A 17,777-nucleotide genomic window follows, 5' to 3' on the forward strand; every position below is an offset into this window, starting at 1 on the left:
ATATGGGATGGGCGATCGGGAAACATTAAAAAAAAAAAAATTATGGACGTTTATATCAGTTTCGGTTTGCTGTACTTTTACCGATAATGACTACAGTTAATCCCTTAGCACTTTGTATATCTAAAAGTTTCCACCAACAAACCTACTTCCAGCTTATAATTTATTCCATAGTGCAGTATGATGCAGTGTCTTGACTGCAAACTTTAGATAGATAATCCTTCAAAGCCAGTACACTGGCAGTATATTGTGACTTATTGGCTCACCTTCAGCGAAGCTAAGTTTCGCTGAAGGATGCCTGTAATACAGAAGGTAAAGTTATAAGGAACTTATCAGAGTGAAGGGTTCTTATCAAGAATGTGATAACATATTCTATGTACGGTTAAAGCTATTTTAAGTAATATATTTCTGTAACATAAGAAATATGGTCAGTGGTCAAAATAGTGGTAGGTACGGTTAAAGTTTTTAAACTATCGCGGTTTGTACACATAATAATAAATTACTAAATGGTTCTTATACTTAATAAGAATTTTAAAGGGTAGTGGCCATTTTTTTTAAGCTGCTTGAAGCACTTTATCATGGTTTAACGTCTGGTATTGGTACTGGAGGATTCACCTTAAAAAGAGTTTTTTAACCATCACCTTACATTGGCTAACCAAACTGCGGTTACACTATTTTTATAATAGTTTTTATAACACTCGTAGGATTTACTGTCTACGTGATTGTGATCGTAATCTAACGCCCACCAACAGTCTATCATGTTTTATTAAAATTAGAACAAAATACACAAACATTACATAAAACCATGCCTCTTCCCATCATCGGGTAGATATCTTAGAACGCCACTTGCTACGATCTCCAGAATTTCCGAAACTTCTATTGCTTCATTCAAATTCTTCAAATCCTATCATACACGGCCGCCGGTTATAAGTAATGCCTTCTCGATGAAAACTTAAATATTGCAATAAAATTATTGTCACATTCACACTGTCCTACCAATAAACATCGCATAGTGTAATATCTGATTACTGATACTGCTCTGTCACTTTTCACCAATTTTGAAACTTCATATGAGTGAAAAAGACAAAACAGAGTATAACTAACCAAAGCTACACGACGTTTATTAATAACGCAGTGAAGGAACAAAACCTAAGCATTGCTTTTTATATTTTATTCAATACGGCCCAAAACAGAGGCCAAATGATACCGATTCTCTCTCGTGCAATAAAATTTGGTTACCATTTGCCATAACGGAGGCGAGCCGACTCGATTAGAATACCCTTTTTACTTAACACAATGATAGTTCCGTAACCTTTTCCACAAAAGGAACAACATAAAAGAACTGATGTAGACTAAGAGCACGGAAATGTCCGGCCTTCGGTATTTTATTAAAACGATAAGTAGTTTGTTAATGCAATGATATGCTCCCAATGCGTGTTAGAATGATGGGCTAGTATGATAGGTAGACATACATGGGCACTTTGCAAAGTTGCATAACTTTTACACGTTACTCGAGTAAAGCAATTCGAAATTTGTGCAGTCATAAATCCTGGGAATGTTTGTGATCACCCTAATAGCAAAATCCTTGATCCGCCAGTGCTATGGTATACGGCAGCTAGACAGTTTTGGCAGTTTGAACCCTTCGGCAGATAAACATTATAGGATACCTGTCAAAACCATGATGGCCTAAACTTCATGGAAGGTTCTTACCTTTGTTGGGAGAATGTGCTGACAAACTTTTAGGATTAAAAGGCCATTTGTCTTTTTCTATTGTCACTGATAATTAACAATCAAATGAAATGGGCTTAATTCACGCGCATCTTTTTAATAACATTACTTTCATAAACACGTATAAAACAGAGAGATAGACGTTAGATCACAGTGACATTTTAAACGTTTTTAACCACTACAGTAACTACAGTTTTCGTTCACGAGCTCTTGGTCTAATAGTATGAACAGTTTAATCGTATTTTTTCGTGTGCGACTAAAATCTGCATATGAATACATGGTGCAGAGGGCAGTCGTTATGGGGGTTAATCGCGCGTGTGTCGCCGGCTTTACGCTGATAAAGCCCATTCTAGCGTGCGGCAAGCCTTTTGTTTGCCATTTTTGTGTGAATATTTTTCGAATGGTTTTGACGGAAACTATGATAGTAGTGTTTGTGCTTGAGTCAAGTATTGTGCTGGGGCTTTTGAAGATAACCCTGTTTTGATGTAATTTGTACATCAGGTACAGACATGTGCAGGTCTCTGGTACTTTTATAACTCAAAATTTCCGATTTGACCGTCTTATGCCCAGTTTCTAAGGCAGTTTTCTATTCAAACTTTCTTTTCCTAAATGTATCACAGAAACCTGGCGCTAGAAAAACATAGCTGTAATGCCCGAGAGTTCTTCAAACAAAGACCACAACCAGCACTTACACGTGGAAGACTCAGGCCCAACCCTTCTATAATTGAGATAAGTTTTCTTCTTACTTACGTGCCTGCTCAGGGCACGAATATTAATCATCAATATATCTACAGAGAATGTAACAAAAAATCATACTTTTAGACAACATTGAATGCTTGCCATATCTATAATCTTCACTACGGCTCTCAGTATTCAAATATTCCCAAATAAAAAGTCCAAATATTCGAATAATATTCTATTACTCTTCACTGATAATACCATGGCAAACCAACGAAGGGTTTATACAGTCAGCTCTCTATTTCTAAATACCGCTACAAATAATTATATTCGAATACGCATGCAAATAGTCACGTACCCAAATAGTGGTTTTAAAATAGAGTTTTGATTCACACATGTACAGTTATGCGGAGGTGTGTCACTGCCAGTGCATGTTGGCATGACATTATGCATAATATGCTAGGTATGTGCATATCGCGCATATTCGCATGACAGATTTAGTGAAATGTAGGAGATGATAGATTGTCTTTTCTAGAGTCAATTATTAGATTTACGACGTTGTTAAATATATTTTAAAAAGGTATTGTGCCGCTTACTTATATCAAATGGTAGGTAAGTCATGGGCTACCAAAAATGCGTGCTTTCAGATTCCATAGTGCCATTTTATAGTGCCATATAAGTATTAAACTAATTACCTGGCTATTATGAGAAATTGCCACAGAAATTAGAAAAACCTCCACCTTATTTTTTATCTTTTTATAAGCCCACAATATACCTAATTTATTAAACTCTCTAACATCTGTACTGGAATTGTAACTCATTTTTGCTGATTTTCCACCTCTACACTATGCTCTATTTCTCTTATCAAATATCTTATCTATACCTACTTATAATAAATCTGTAGAGAGGTCAATTCTGTACATTGCATATATTTAAAAAAAAACCAATGGGGGATGTTTAGTAACGGATACTGATACCGAATCTGCAATTTATAATTTTCTTTTCTGTCTGTCTGTCTGTCTGTCCTCCGTCTGTATGTGTCGCTATCACGTAAAAACTACCGGATAGAATGCACTGAAATTTGGTATATGCATAGAATAAGTAGTGGAGCAACTTATGGGATACTTTCTATAGCATAAAATTTCAAAGATTTTTAGATAATTGAAAAAAATACGTAGAAATCGTTTGAACCTGCGTTTTCCTAAAGAGACCATAGATGGCGTTGCAATCCATTTTACAACATTCACATTATAGTTAACGTGGCACCGGCCGTATCGATACCTGTTGTTCGCACCAACCAAAAGATGGCGTTATAAACCGCAACACAGCATGTTTTTCCTAATTAATTTATTTTGATTACTTTATTGTAAACAAAAATACCTTTGAAACAGGCTATACATTTATAAGATTTTCAAACATGAATGTTGTATGATATATTACACAAAAATGTTGGTTTACGTGGGTCCGGTGCGGTCGGGATATCCTAGATGGCAAATCGAGTAATTTCGATTGTTGTCGTTGTTCGCCGTAACTAACAGATGGCGTTGTAGTTCGTAACACATAACCAAATTAATTGGTTGCATTAAGGAAATAAATTGGATAGCTATGAAACAGACTATGTGGTAAGTTTTAAAAAATAAACAACGGATGATATATAAAAAATAATTACGGGTTACGCGGTTTCGGACGTATCATCGCAAGTATACATTATTACGCGTGTGAAGAGCTCCGGCGCAGATAGGTCTGTCTGTTATAATAATATTCTGAATCTAGACGGGTAAGCAATGGTCAGTCTATAATAAGGTATTATATTTTACACTGTAAACTGGTACGGATACAGACGAGAGCGGAAAAGAAGGTAACCACAGGAAATCAGGCCTGCCTGAGCCTGTGCCACATTGTGTGCCCTTCGGGTCCCTTTCGTAAATAACCATTAGATGACAAAAGAGTTGTTAGCATTTTTATGTGTAGGTGTATCGAGTGCTTCGCAATTGGCGTGCTCTAACGAATAAGCAACAGTACGAAATTCACGCGAGCGGAGCCGCACGGGTCAGCTAGTTGGTTATAAACCAATCAATGCAAGTATGAGTGCTTTGTGCAAATCGGCTTAACTACGTCTTAGCATCTTAGCTGTTTAATCTTTGAAGTTCCGTGGCGCCTTCATAAATGGATATGAAGGTGTAAAGCTGTATAGTAAAGCTTGTTTAAACAGCATTCTGTTAGTCTAACCGTCTCCCGCACTAAAAATTGCTCTTGTGTCGCAGAGACCCTTACAAACATACAAACAACGGACACAAAGTACAACCAGACCCGAAACAATTATTTGTTGGTCGTGGTCACGCAGTCAAATATGGTCCAATTGAAGTCATGTAACATTAGTTTTCTATTAAACAGCAGGTGAACACATATAACTGTTACATAACAAGTTGTGCAACTTCTGCTACTTTGTGCTATGAAGTAATGTCCTTTGTCAAGTCATTAGTCACGGAAAACATAATATCCGAACCAAATTACTATTAACATTATAAATGAGAGAGTCCGTTCGTTTGTTACGCTTTTACGGCAAAACTGTTGAACCGATTTTGATGAAATTTTGCATGAATAAAGTTAAAGAATTGTGTTAGAAGTTAGGATTTTTATTTTCTCAATCTGTTCGTATTTATTATTGTTATTTATATACTTTTGTAGCTGAACCGCTGAACTGATGTTAATAAAATTTTGCATAGATATAGTTTAAGAATTAAGCTTTAAAATAAGTTACTTAATTTTCCAAAAATTAGACTCTAAATGGCTGAATTAGGGGGTGTATTAAGCGAGTGAAGTCGCATGGTACAGCTATATTTCTTTCAATAATGGATGGTATTGTTTGACTACTTTGAATAGTACTTAATTATTATGCAGGACATTGCATGTTTTGTTCTTTCTTTGTTACTGTACTTTTGCGGTGATTTCAATGGCAGGATGTTTTAATATTTAATTACAAGTTCAGGGTCATTAGTCTTTGAGTATAGATAGCCCATTTATCGAGGAAGGCTACAGGCTATATATCATCACGCTATGACTAATAGGAGAAGAGTAACAGTAAAAAATGTTACAAAAACGGGGAAAATTATGACCCATTCTCTCTTATGTGACGCAAGCGAAGTTGCGCGGGTCAGCTAGAGTCTGATAAAAATGAAAACTAGTGTACTGTGTATTTACTCTTGTGCCCAAGCTTGGAGCTCGATTGCAACGCTATATTTTTTTTCGAAATACACTACCATAATCGCCATATTTCCTCAAAAAATATTAATGTCTTTTTTACTTAATCTTTCCTCGGAAATATCTCTGTCTGTGTGTGAAATGCATCATCAAACATCATCAATAATTTTAGAGTTCTTGAGTTTTGTGCATTTTTTTACGATGTAATATGTTATACGTGATACATGTCTTGTCACATAATATGTAATAATACTCATTATAGACCATAATCGTATTTAGTGAGTTCGTGTAAACTGACGAGGTATCAAATTAATTGGAAGAAATGATGTTTACGGCAATAAATCAAATAAGTATTAAGTAAAAACTTTTACCATTATAACCACGTTATAACGGTAGAAATGCAATGTATTTGGAACAAAAGCTATGACATGTTATTGTCTTTTCGGAAGTATTTGATTCATTTGACACAGTCACGCGATATAGAGGTTGGCAAACTTAGTTCTGCCTTGTCATCGGAGTCACAAATGAATGCGAAAATTTACTATAATTAGTAAAATGTCGGTCGAAATGTAGTGGTCTGTGGTCACATTACAACATTAAGAAAAGACCAATAGCACTTTGCCCGACTCGAGAATTGAAACTAGACCTCATGATCAGCAGTCCGTAACACTTCATATTTTAGGGCTTTTAAAAGAGGATTTTTGGTTTTGAGTAATTTATTACATTTTAACGGGTCTATCCCACTAGTCCCGTTGAGGTGACCCGTGACGGGACAACTGGCACTATTTCGTCCCAGTTGTCCCGTGGCGGCACAAGTGACACTGTTTTGGTGCCAGTTGTCCCGTTGCAAAAAAATCACGGGACTAATGGGACAGATGGAAGGGTCAAAACAACTGGTTCCATTGAGTTGTTGTGTGACAACAGGTACTTGGTACTTTGGTTAGATAGCAGATGATGAATTGTACGCTATATCATATCATATTATTAGTTTGTCCTTTCCACCAAAACAGTGTCACTGGTCCCGCCACGGGACACCTGGGACAAAATAGTGCTAGTTGTCCCGTCACGGGACAACTCAACGGGACTAGTGGGATAGACCCATTTTAACACCAGCGTATCCAAGGGATTAAAATATTCATGACTCAGATTACCCATCAATACCTGAGCCGAACCCTCAGCATTTTAAAGTACAAACCAAAATACGGTAGTCTGCCACTATATAAAGCCTTAACCCTGAAGTAAAAGAAATTCGCGTGTCTCAAGTCTCAAATCAAGTCTCTTGCGTTAACGACCACTTAAGTTTGAAGAATAAAAGTATTTCGGTACATTAAAGCTTTCAATTCGTTGGTAAACAGAAACCACTTCTAGCTTCAATTAATTATAGTAAAGTTAATTAAACACTTCTGCTCTCGTGTTGTAAAGCGTAAAGGAATGACGGGAAATTGAAAAATATATTTCAAGTACTAGGAATTTTAATATCACTGAATGGTTTTGGCTTGTAATTCGGAAAATATGGAACTTAATATTGGAATGGTACGCTAATAGCTGATCCACTGCGTAGATTTGACTTTTATTTCTGTTTTCTGTGTAATAAAAATTCTCGGGAGCTGTAAATTGAAAGCTTGTGAAGTTTTAAACACGCTATTGTCCAACTGCTGCGTAAGGGTCTCCTCTCGAATTTGCGGGAAGGGTTAGGCTTGGAGTCCACCATGCTTGCCAAGTGATTTGAGAACTTTGCATTCTGTTAAGAAATGCGATAAACAGTATGATTTTTTTGTTTTCATACGTATATAGAATCACGCCATTTTCGCATATGGGTAGGTTGAGACCAGAGATTGATTTAATATAATAATATGTTATAAAACACTTTCAATAACGAAACCTTGTGTAAATTAGTAAAGATTTTATGCCTCGGAAATTAATAATACACGTCAGTAAAGTTACGGGTATAAAATAGTAAAGTTTACATAAAAAAAAACTATTAAGTTTATTGCTGCATATTATAAAAAGTTCCCTCGCCGTGTCTGTATGTCTCTCTGTTTGTTTGTTCGCATTCAAGGTGTTTTCGTCAATAGAAAGAACGATTCGCAAGAAACGTTTATGTGTATAATTTGTTAAGGTTTTGAGTGAAAGTTAGTAGCTATTTTCTTTGGTTTCTGCCTACCCATATACGAAGAAGGCGTGATTTTATATATGCTTAAATGTATGTATTAATCTATGTAGGTGTGTATGTATGTTTGTAACTGTTTTAACCGGGTGAAATCGAAGCAGGTGGCTAGTTTGAAAAGTAATTCTAATAGTAATTGCTTATACTCTCATCATGAATGAATCAGCAGCGGATGTTCCCAAGCTGATAATAAAACATTTCTATTCCGATGTTTATTGTATCAATTAGAGCAACAGGAACTGATAGTTTATCACTTCTTGCTACTGTCTCCGAATGTTTGCACATTGTTCCTAGTATACTCTCTGTTACTCAGTAGTTGAGGCCACACAGGATGTAATGATCAGCGATTGGATGATATCTTGAAATGTTGTAATAATCTATAGACTGCACAAAATAAGTACAAGAAAATTTAAATCCTGTGTATTGCTTTATAGATGTAGTAGTAGAAAGCGCGAATTAAATACGACTTTTGAAAGAAAAAAGGCGTTTAAACTGCGTTTCACTACCCCTGTGGTGTAGTGTTTAATGTAGCCCACCATGCCGCTAAAACTGTGAGAAGAGGTCATTAGATCGATTTCAAATTAGCAAATATTTGTGTTATCCGCTGGTAGTCAGCTTTGCTGGTCAGCTTTGCGTCTTTTGTTTGTAAAAGTTTCTATACATTATTAGTTTCAGGACAGTATTGACTTTAATAAAAAACTTAAAAAAATAGTTTAATAATATAGTTTTATTTATTTGCTTAGCCTTAGATAACCATAAAGCAAGTTTCATAATAAATATTTCGTTAACTACACAAAGGTACACTGTTTCATAAAATATAACTATTGGCAGACCTGTATCTGAGGGTAGACCAATAAAATTGTTCAGAAGCAATCAATTAAAACTGTACGACTCACTGGCTTGCCTTTGTTCGCTAGGTAACAGTAAACAATTTAAAGATAAAGTTATGTTTTAATCAGAAAGATAGCGCGAAGAGTTCTTTTGATGTAGATTTTTTTAATGAAGAAGAATACAGCTTTTGGTGATATTATGGCGTATATAGAGCGAAAAATGAACACTTTAAACAAAAAGCTATCCTCTATCTCATGATGTCTATAAGGGCTTTTAAGTGTGACTTAATATTAAGTGCTGTAATTTGGTGGTTTGTTTACCGTCTTAAAATAAAAATAAATCGTAATTGGTCCATGTCATTAACATAAAGATAATACAAAATTTAGATAATTATCATTGTTTGATAAACTCTATCTGGTAAATCATATAAAATCACATTGTATGTATAGAACAGAAATATGGTTATCTTTTCAGAATTACCAGGTAATAATAAAGCATATCACAAATAAGACTATCAGATAAACTACAATAAAAACGAAAAATAACATGTACTAAAGGCAAACTAATAATATTTTCTCGGAAATTCCAAATCATCGAATTCTAGAATTTGGTTCATAAAGACCAACAACTTTGTAGAAAGCCTTTTATGCTAGATTCGCGACTGACGGAGGTATATAAAATTAGCAATTTTCTATATTATGAATGACTTGCAGGATTATGCAGCTGTCAGTGTCCTGTCTTATCAGCATAATTATTAATTACAATCAAGATTAATCGTGCACGCTAAGGCTTCTGTACTAAGTGGTCGAACTATATCCAATAACGACATTTTCTAAGAAATGTCGTTTACGTTATTTACAAACAAAAGACTGTAGAATATACAAGAATTTTTCGCGTTCTCAGGACTCTTAAACGAAAGACATTCTTCATATAAAAAGTTAAGTGGATAAACCTTTACGGAATCTCCGCGAGTTTTCATTAAGAGAATTTATTTTTAGTTTCAACTTTTCAACCTGGTTTTTGAAGTACGTTGCTTTTATTTTACCTTTTCGGGAAGGAATGTTGCTGTAGTGAAGTCAATTAGATTTGTGAAATAAACCAAAATGTACTACCTACTGTAGAAATTAGCTTGGAACAAGGAAAATTTGTATTTAGTTCGCAGTTAGATTTAAAGTTAAACGAAAAGCAAGTCGATCTTTGGAACTTTTCATACAGAGAGAGGGACAAAAAATTCAACAAATTTAAGTTATGTTTCGAGCACTATACGTCCCCTAAGGTTTTGTACACAACCTTGGGATTCGCAATTTAGAAAACCGTGTTGCAAATCTTTCCATGAGATTTCGTGTGACAAAACGTATCTTCAAAAAGCCTTCCACAGTCCGGGAGCGACAAATCGGAAGCATTTGAATCAATTTGCAAATTCTTTCCAGTGCGTTGTATTAACACAAAACTGAGATGCGACTTCGACTTTGTTCGTTTTTTTTTATTTCTGTTAGGCTTAATAGCCTAAACAGTAATAAGAAAAAACATCAGATTATAACCTTTTCAAACTTCACTCATACGATATCCAGTAATGACGCGTGACATTTACCCCATATTGCGTGGTATACCATTTATAAAATTGAATAATTACCTAATAGAGTTTCCTAGAATATGGTGACAGTAGTGTTTATATTGGTTGAAAAGTATTATTTTATGGTTGTTCAAGGTTAGATGAATATCGGTAGTTTTGTATTGTAATTCACAGAACTATTGGTAGTCACGTGTTGTTGGGAAAAAGAATATCTGTGGACATTACTAGCCCCCGGTTTCTGAGTACATTTACCGGTAGTTTATCTAATCAATAACGTTTAAACTCATATAAAAAACACTATTGAACGGATAAACTACCGCTAAATGTACTCAGAAACCAGGGGTATATTGATTGACTCTGTGTCGGCTCAATTTCGTCTTTTTCTTGCTTAAATTGTATGAAAAGAAGCGTTCAGATTTAAGCGTTATCTACTAGCGTTTGTGGTTACGAAAACCGTATGGTAACGCGGTAATCCTACTTCACACCAAGGCGGTTATCGCTATACACTATACAGTACCGTTTACCTAGCAGGTCCCGAGTAATACAATACTGATAGTTTCGGTACTTACCCTGACACGGTCATCACTGTCCGAAAAAATAATGAAAAAGAGTCCCTACATATTTTTTTTTTCTATCCGATCGTTACTCTTCCTAGCGTTTTCCTTTAAAATGATAATATAAATGTTTAGTTTACGCTAAAACCTAAACACCTAACACGAACCATTTAGTAAACTATCCAAATATATTGCACGCAATTTGGCAACACGAAGCAGTACTAATAAATAGCAGTGCTATCGAATTAGCCCAGTTATGTCATTCAGAAATAATAAGACGTTTACACAACATTGATGCTAACCGGCTGACTGGGCATGACTCAGGGTAAAGCAAATATTCATGCAGTAAGCGGCGCCGGCGCAAGTAATATAAAATGAAGCTCTTTCAATGTGATATGAGGCTGTAGATGTGATGTTCGTCTTGCTTTTTCTTTTTAAGGGCAAATTCCGTACTAGGAATTGCTCTTGTGTCGTGGGGACTTTTACAAACAACGGACACAAAGCACAACCAGACCCGTAACAATTACTTGTGGATCGCACAAATGTACCGTGTGGGAATCGAACCCACGACCTCCCGACGCAATGGATGCGGCTTTGTGAACTTAACCACTGCGCCACGGAGGCGGTCAAATTAGGTGTTTCTTATACATTATTTTGTATCGCTAGCTCACGTTGACCAGTGATGTCTCGCATACCACATCCCAAAGCCCCTTTATCAGTAATGAACCACCATCTTCGCGGCTTCCTAACACATGCAATGTTGTGCTCAAAATTAACACTCCAACAATCTTGCAATTCGATTAAGATTAGTCAATGGAGTAAACAATTTTTTGTTTCATCTTCATGTAGTCTTCTTGCCCAAAAACAATTGTATTCTTCTTCGAAAAATGTGACGGTTACACGTTGATCATAAAAAAGTAGTAGCATCTGAAGTGCCTGTAAGTCTGAATGTGAAATCAGCCTAAGAACTACTTCAAATCAAAGGATCCTTTAGTACACGAACTACACGATGTCTGTGCAATTTCATGTAATGAATGATAGATTGCAATTGGCTCCAATTTGTAGGTAAATTGGGAGGGAGATACTTACTTCACAGTACAGTAGCAATTATTAGATCGTAAAATAACGTAAGCATTTCCTTGAAAGATAGTTTGGCAGAAGAGTGTCACATGATTTTATTTACCGTCTAATATAACCAAGATGAGGAGCTCGTGGTTTAGTTAACAACGGCCACATTGATCGATTTTTGACGTTAAGCCACGCTTGCCGAGCTTGTTCTGTGGATGGGTGAACATTACTGAACATGTTATACATATCGAGTTCCTCCGTGCTTCAGAAGGCATGTTAAATTGTGGGTCCAGGCCGACATTTTCGAAGATCTTTAACAGTCGTTAACAGTAGTCAGAAACTTGAAAGTCTTGGATGCATTTCTAGATGAATAGAACAACGAATGACCGAAGGTATTGGACACCTAAGTAGGCTTTTACTCAGCAGTAAACGGTTTCAGGCTAAAATTGTACCTTGATGCAAATTACAGCTGTTTCCTTCGGTTTGTTTAAAAAAAAACGTTCTTTCATTTAATCAGCTTGTTACACAAAATTAGGCCAAATCGATAGTAACATTTGTGCAGTCTATTCCGATGTATCGTATAATTTAGTTGTTACTGTGCTATTGTATGATACATGTTTCAGGATATAAATTCACATTAGAGACGAACCCGGTGTAATCGGCTTGTGGCTATTCTCTGAGGACGCCCAAGGGTCTGACAATTAGCCCTTGACCTCGTCGTAGATTATGGTTATTACTACAGTTTTATATAAAACACACTTTATTTTAACTTAATATATACGATTAAGGTGGCTTTTAAACTAAATGAAGTTTTCGTTGCTATGACAAATTTTGTTATTATTAAATTGACCAATTCTAAACAAAACTGTCCGCCTGTCTTTTGTGTTTGTGAGCTGTACACTTGTAGACTATTGCATCCCAAGAAGTATTGTGTAAATCTCAAATATGATGATAATTATTGTTTTCATGGTTGTGTACATAAATACACACACGCCTTTTTCCATATGGGTACCAAAGAATGGCACTTGATACGATCCTTACAAATTTTCCTTGCTGCTGCTTACGATTACTATGCACCTGAACTTTGTGTAAGATATCACCGATATGATCCTTGTATGTAGGTATTTCTAGGGCATCCAGCATCATTTTTTGTATAATCCTTTATAATACTTAGTTAATAAGAAAAATTACACAGTGCTGCTACCGGGCTCCGGGTTCAGAAAAATAGTTGTTGCATCCACTAGTAGGTACTTATATAATTCTATGATATAATCGTTTTAATTTCTCTTGACACATCTCTTACATAATACTTGTCAACTAATCAACATTTAACCTTTCGGTAAATAACTGCCAGTGAACTACCCACACGGCTATTAAATCACACGAGTTTTACGACTGCCGTTACATCGTCTGGTAGATGGCAACGATGCGTGTGTGTTGTAAGAGGAAACATAGATTAGATGACCTATATAGTGTCTTTCGATATTTGGCTACGACCAGTTTCATTAAAACCGACTAACTCCCGGTTTCTGCGGCAAATTTCGCGGTAGTTTATCTATTCTAAGTGTCATGTTTATAAGAGCTTAAATGTTATTGAATAGATAAACCCCCGCTTAATGTACCTAAGGAACCGGGGGTATGTGTTTGTTTATGGTGTCCAAGGTGCACTATACGCAGACACGCTGTTCCCTCACTCTTTTAACCCGGTGGTACAATATCCAACACGACTAGTAAATGTTCAGGTTCACGACCGATGGTTTTACATGCTCTTCCAGGCATTGAGATCTGCGGCCTTGAATAATTCCTAAGCATTGAGGTCTTTGACATTAACTTCCTCATTTCGAATTTCCAGATAGAAAAACTTAAGAGATATGAGATTTTTGGTCCGATCTTGGATTCGAACCCAACACCTTTGTGTCATACATTATTAATATGATATACATAGCATACATTACTGAATGACCTATATACCTAGAGATGGATACTGTACATACACAGTAGTTAACCGTGTTAACCAACAAAGTTTTCACGTGCACTCGCGCTAAATGCTGTTACGAAATAGTTGCAAGTTGAGCCAGTTATTTTTAGTATGAACGGTTTTGTTTCTATTTAGTTTGAGGTTTTTAACTTTATATTTGAAGTGTTTTCATTCAATTTTACTGATAAAAAGGTGAAGAGATTTTTGTTGCATGCGATAGCTTCTGGCAAATTATATTTGTGTGAGATAACATTCTAACAATTATGATAAGCTACAGGTTTACCTTATTATATCATGACATTAGGGTGGGGTAGTAAGCGTGAAACCGCAATTATTGAGGTATATGTATTCTTATTTAATTTAGAAAATACCAATAGTTCCGACTATTGGTCTAGGTTAATGCTCCGGCATTAACTGCGTTCAGACAGCCTTTTGAATCGGATTATATATTTTACTTATTATGTATATGTGTTGTCCACAGGTATATAACAAAGCTGTATGGTGTTACCGTCGTCTGAAACATCATCATCATGCTGTAGAGATTCTAAGGTAATTGTTATTTACCTTTCTAAGCATTGCTATATAGCATGATCCACTTTTATAGAACCTTAGGTAGTAATTAGAGTAGTAGAGAAGTCCCTCTAGTTTCTGTTGATGAAAACACTTTTTTTTCGTCTTAAGTAAATGGTTGGTTTTATTTATTGATAGTTGCCAGTATATTTTACTCGTAGAATGTGATTTTTGAGGACTGTAACGAATGAACAAAGATGTTACATTTGTGGAGATATCTCTCAATCTGAAGCCGCACTTAATCATCTGCAAAAGATGGATACCGGCCAATGATAAGAATTTAGAATTTGCTGTTAAGTACACGTATTTTTTTTTCTATAACAATACGTTTATTATGTAGAATTCTAGAAGTTAGACAGAATTCCAAATTTTAGAGTACCAAATATAAAACTGTAGCTTTGGTAAAACTTGATTGCAGAATGTTTCTACGTTTCGTCTCAATTAATCTATCAAACCATTTAATAATATTATCCTTAACACAAATGGTTCTTCTCAAAGCAGTGACTGACTGATAGACATGCAAACATCAAACCATTTCCTTGTTCATCTTCAAAGTTAACTCTTGTGTTTATGAAGCGACAGGAATAACAACAAACCGACGCTACTTCGCGGTCAGTTGCCAAACTGAGGAGATTGTGTATCCTCTTCCTATTATCTGTAAAGGCAAGCACACACAAAGATTAACAATTTAAAAACACATATTTAGGAGTTTTTTGGATGATTAAAGCTGTAAAAGAATTTGGGCTCAATTCGAATGTTAACTTCAAATGTTCAAATCTCTCTTTGTTGTTATCATATAACTTTAGTGATAATTTGCCGTGAAATGCTAGTATCAGCGTCTTGTCTCATAAAATACACTGTATATAGTACAATATAACATCAATTCAGGTATTTAAACTATCGCGGCTTGTACACACATCTATACTAATATTATAAAGCTTAAGATTTTGTTTGTTTGTTTGTTTGAACGCGCTAACCTCGGGAACTACTGGTCCGATTTGAAAAATTCTTTCAGTGTTAGATAGCCCATTTATCGATGAAGGCTATAGGCTATATATCATCACGCTACGACCAATAGGAGCAGATTATCAGTGAAAAATGTTACAAAAACGGGGAAAATTATGATTCTCTTATGTGACGCAAGCGAAGTTGCGCGGGTCAGCTAGTCTGATATAAAATTGCTAACGGGTCTTAAACGCAATGGAATTTTTTAAGGTTCAATTCAGTCACATAGCTCTATTTTAATACCGTGTTTTAAAACATCAAGACATTTCACTATCGATGCCATCGTCGTATCGTCAACCGCCGTGGAAATGCTCGTGTGTTGTAATCCTAAATTAACTGTCCAAACAAAATGTCGTCTATATATTATTTCAAGCTGTCCAAACTTCCCATCTGATGAAATCTTTGACCAGATTAAAGGCAACTTTGTTTAGCCCGGACACACTAGCGGAGTAGCGCCGCGTCCCGTTTTAATTTGGGTTATGAAAATTGATTCTGTTAGAAACGATGCATGTCCAATTATTTTGTAAATAGCCCTTCGCTCAATGCACTGATTAAAAGTAGTTTTGTAATTGATGAACAGATTTCAGAACTTGTAATATATAGATAGATACCAGTAGAAATAAGTTTTTTACCTATATTAATTTATTTTGTAGTCAGAAATTTTGGCATGCATTTTTATTAAAAGTAATTAGCTAAGTAGCAATGTAAAAACAAAGTTCTAATTTGTAATTAAGAGCTTGTGATATGTCTTAGCGAAGATTCTTAAGTCATCTTAAACGCCCTTGGGCGGCTTGAACAACTTTGAAGAAAGATTCACCACTGCCTGCTTATATGTGCCAAAAATCTTTGACGTGAAATTTAACTCTTGTCAAACTATACTATTTTTCCTATAAAAAATGGGTCAAATCTTCAAAACAGTGTCGTAATCGTAAACCGAAAACCATAGGAGAGTGAATTTCGACACGTACGTGACCCAATTTAATACGCATCGGTAGGTGTAGTTTATTCACGTCACTATTTGCATTCGTGTAAACGTTGGGAAACGAGTGTTAGGCGTGTGTCAGTGTTGGCCCAAACATTTGGCAAGTTAGACGATGGAATTGCAGTTTATTTTTTGGTTATGGTCTTAATTCCAATATTTGTAATGTTTGACACTGTCAGATCGATTTCCTACCACTGTCAACTATCGTAGTACTCGTAACCGGCGATCCTGTATGACAAGATGTATGGATGAGGCAAGGGAAGTTTGTAAGGATCGTAACAAGTGGTGTTCTTTGGTCTCTGGTCCAAATCTATGTCGTATAAACTACCGACGCGGCGACGACCAAGTAGCTATCTATAAATTTTATATGAAAAACTGATTACCGCGCCTTGAACTAATGAAAGCCATTTAATTCTTCAAATAATTTCGAATTAAAATGTTCCAAAGCAGTTTAAATACTTGTATTTTACTAAAATGTAGGAAAAGACAGTACTACTTTTTTTTATACGCAGTTCCGTAAGTCTAGCAGAACCAAGGAGGTAAAAATAATTTTAGAACTCTAAAAAAGTTGAAGCCTCCGCAATTTTGGGAGCTTACAATAATTTGAAGAGGTCGATCTTTTCCTAACTTTGTACAGAGAAACTCGAATCATTTAGACAAAGAATAGTTCCTTCTACTTATTTATAGATGAGAAAGTTTATTCAATTATTTGTTTTTAGGCGATAAATTCAAGAAGTTTTGATGTCGGAACGATTTATCGTTAGGCTCTGAATAGAAGTGAATATTTGAGCTTAGTACCTTTTTGTTTGCTTATTCAGATATTTGTGCTAATAAGTTAGTGAGATAATAAATGAAGTGTAAATGAAATTATGGCATTGTTGCCTATATACATATTTTTATTTAAATTCTCTACTATAAGTTAATAATAATTCGTAGTCTGATGTTTAACGTTGATTTGCCTAATTATTCTGAAGACTAATATAATAATACATTAGACTAGCCTATAGGTACTTATCCAGAAGCGATGAAACCCAGTAGTTTCATACATACATCCTAAGTAATAGGGAGTCAGCCCATCGCCAAATACCGGACACGTTACTAAACCCGGGCTACTATTGAGAAATATTGTAATATAAATTAGAAAAAACTCTAGACTCGGGAATCGAACCTGAGACCTCATATTTAACAGTCGATTTTATTACCCAACTCCTCACAGAGGCTGTTTGTCACTGTTGCATCTTTTCGTCGTTCTATTTTTATTTTGACAGTGGCTTACCTTCTTGACTACACGTGTCAATAGAACCAATATCTTTTTCTAAATTACAGTAGATACATTAACGTGATTTTCAAATCAGCCAGTGATATTCTCGGTATATTTGCCAAAACATAATGTATAATTCAACAGGGTACGCCAGGATGTAGGCCGAGCGCCATTGACGAAGGTC

The 17,777-nt window shown here is 35.5% G+C and overlaps 1 protein-coding gene across 3 annotated transcripts in view; it reads left to right on the forward strand.

The window, feature by feature from the left end:
- Ypel (Yippee-like) overlaps window positions 1-17,777 on the forward strand; it is a 164,867-nt gene that overhangs the window by 12,850 nt on the left and 134,240 nt on the right. Inside the window, exon 2 of one of the 3 annotated variants that reach the window (XM_076122089.1) lies at window positions 14,257-14,324. The exons of 1 other annotated variant lie outside the window; for it this stretch is intronic. In XM_076122089.1, the coding sequence (XP_075978204.1) occupies window positions 14,257-14,324 (68 nt within the window). Of the gene's footprint in view, window positions 1-14,256; window positions 14,325-17,777 lie in introns of those variants that run through there. One more of the 3 variants, XM_076122092.1, reaches the window with a different exon arrangement.

Source organism: Anticarsia gemmatalis, chromosome 13, assembly GCF_050436995.1.
Source record: "Anticarsia gemmatalis isolate Benzon Research Colony breed Stoneville strain chromosome 13, ilAntGemm2 primary, whole genome shotgun sequence".
Lineage (NCBI taxonomy): Eukaryota > Metazoa > Arthropoda > Insecta > Lepidoptera > Erebidae > Anticarsia > Anticarsia gemmatalis.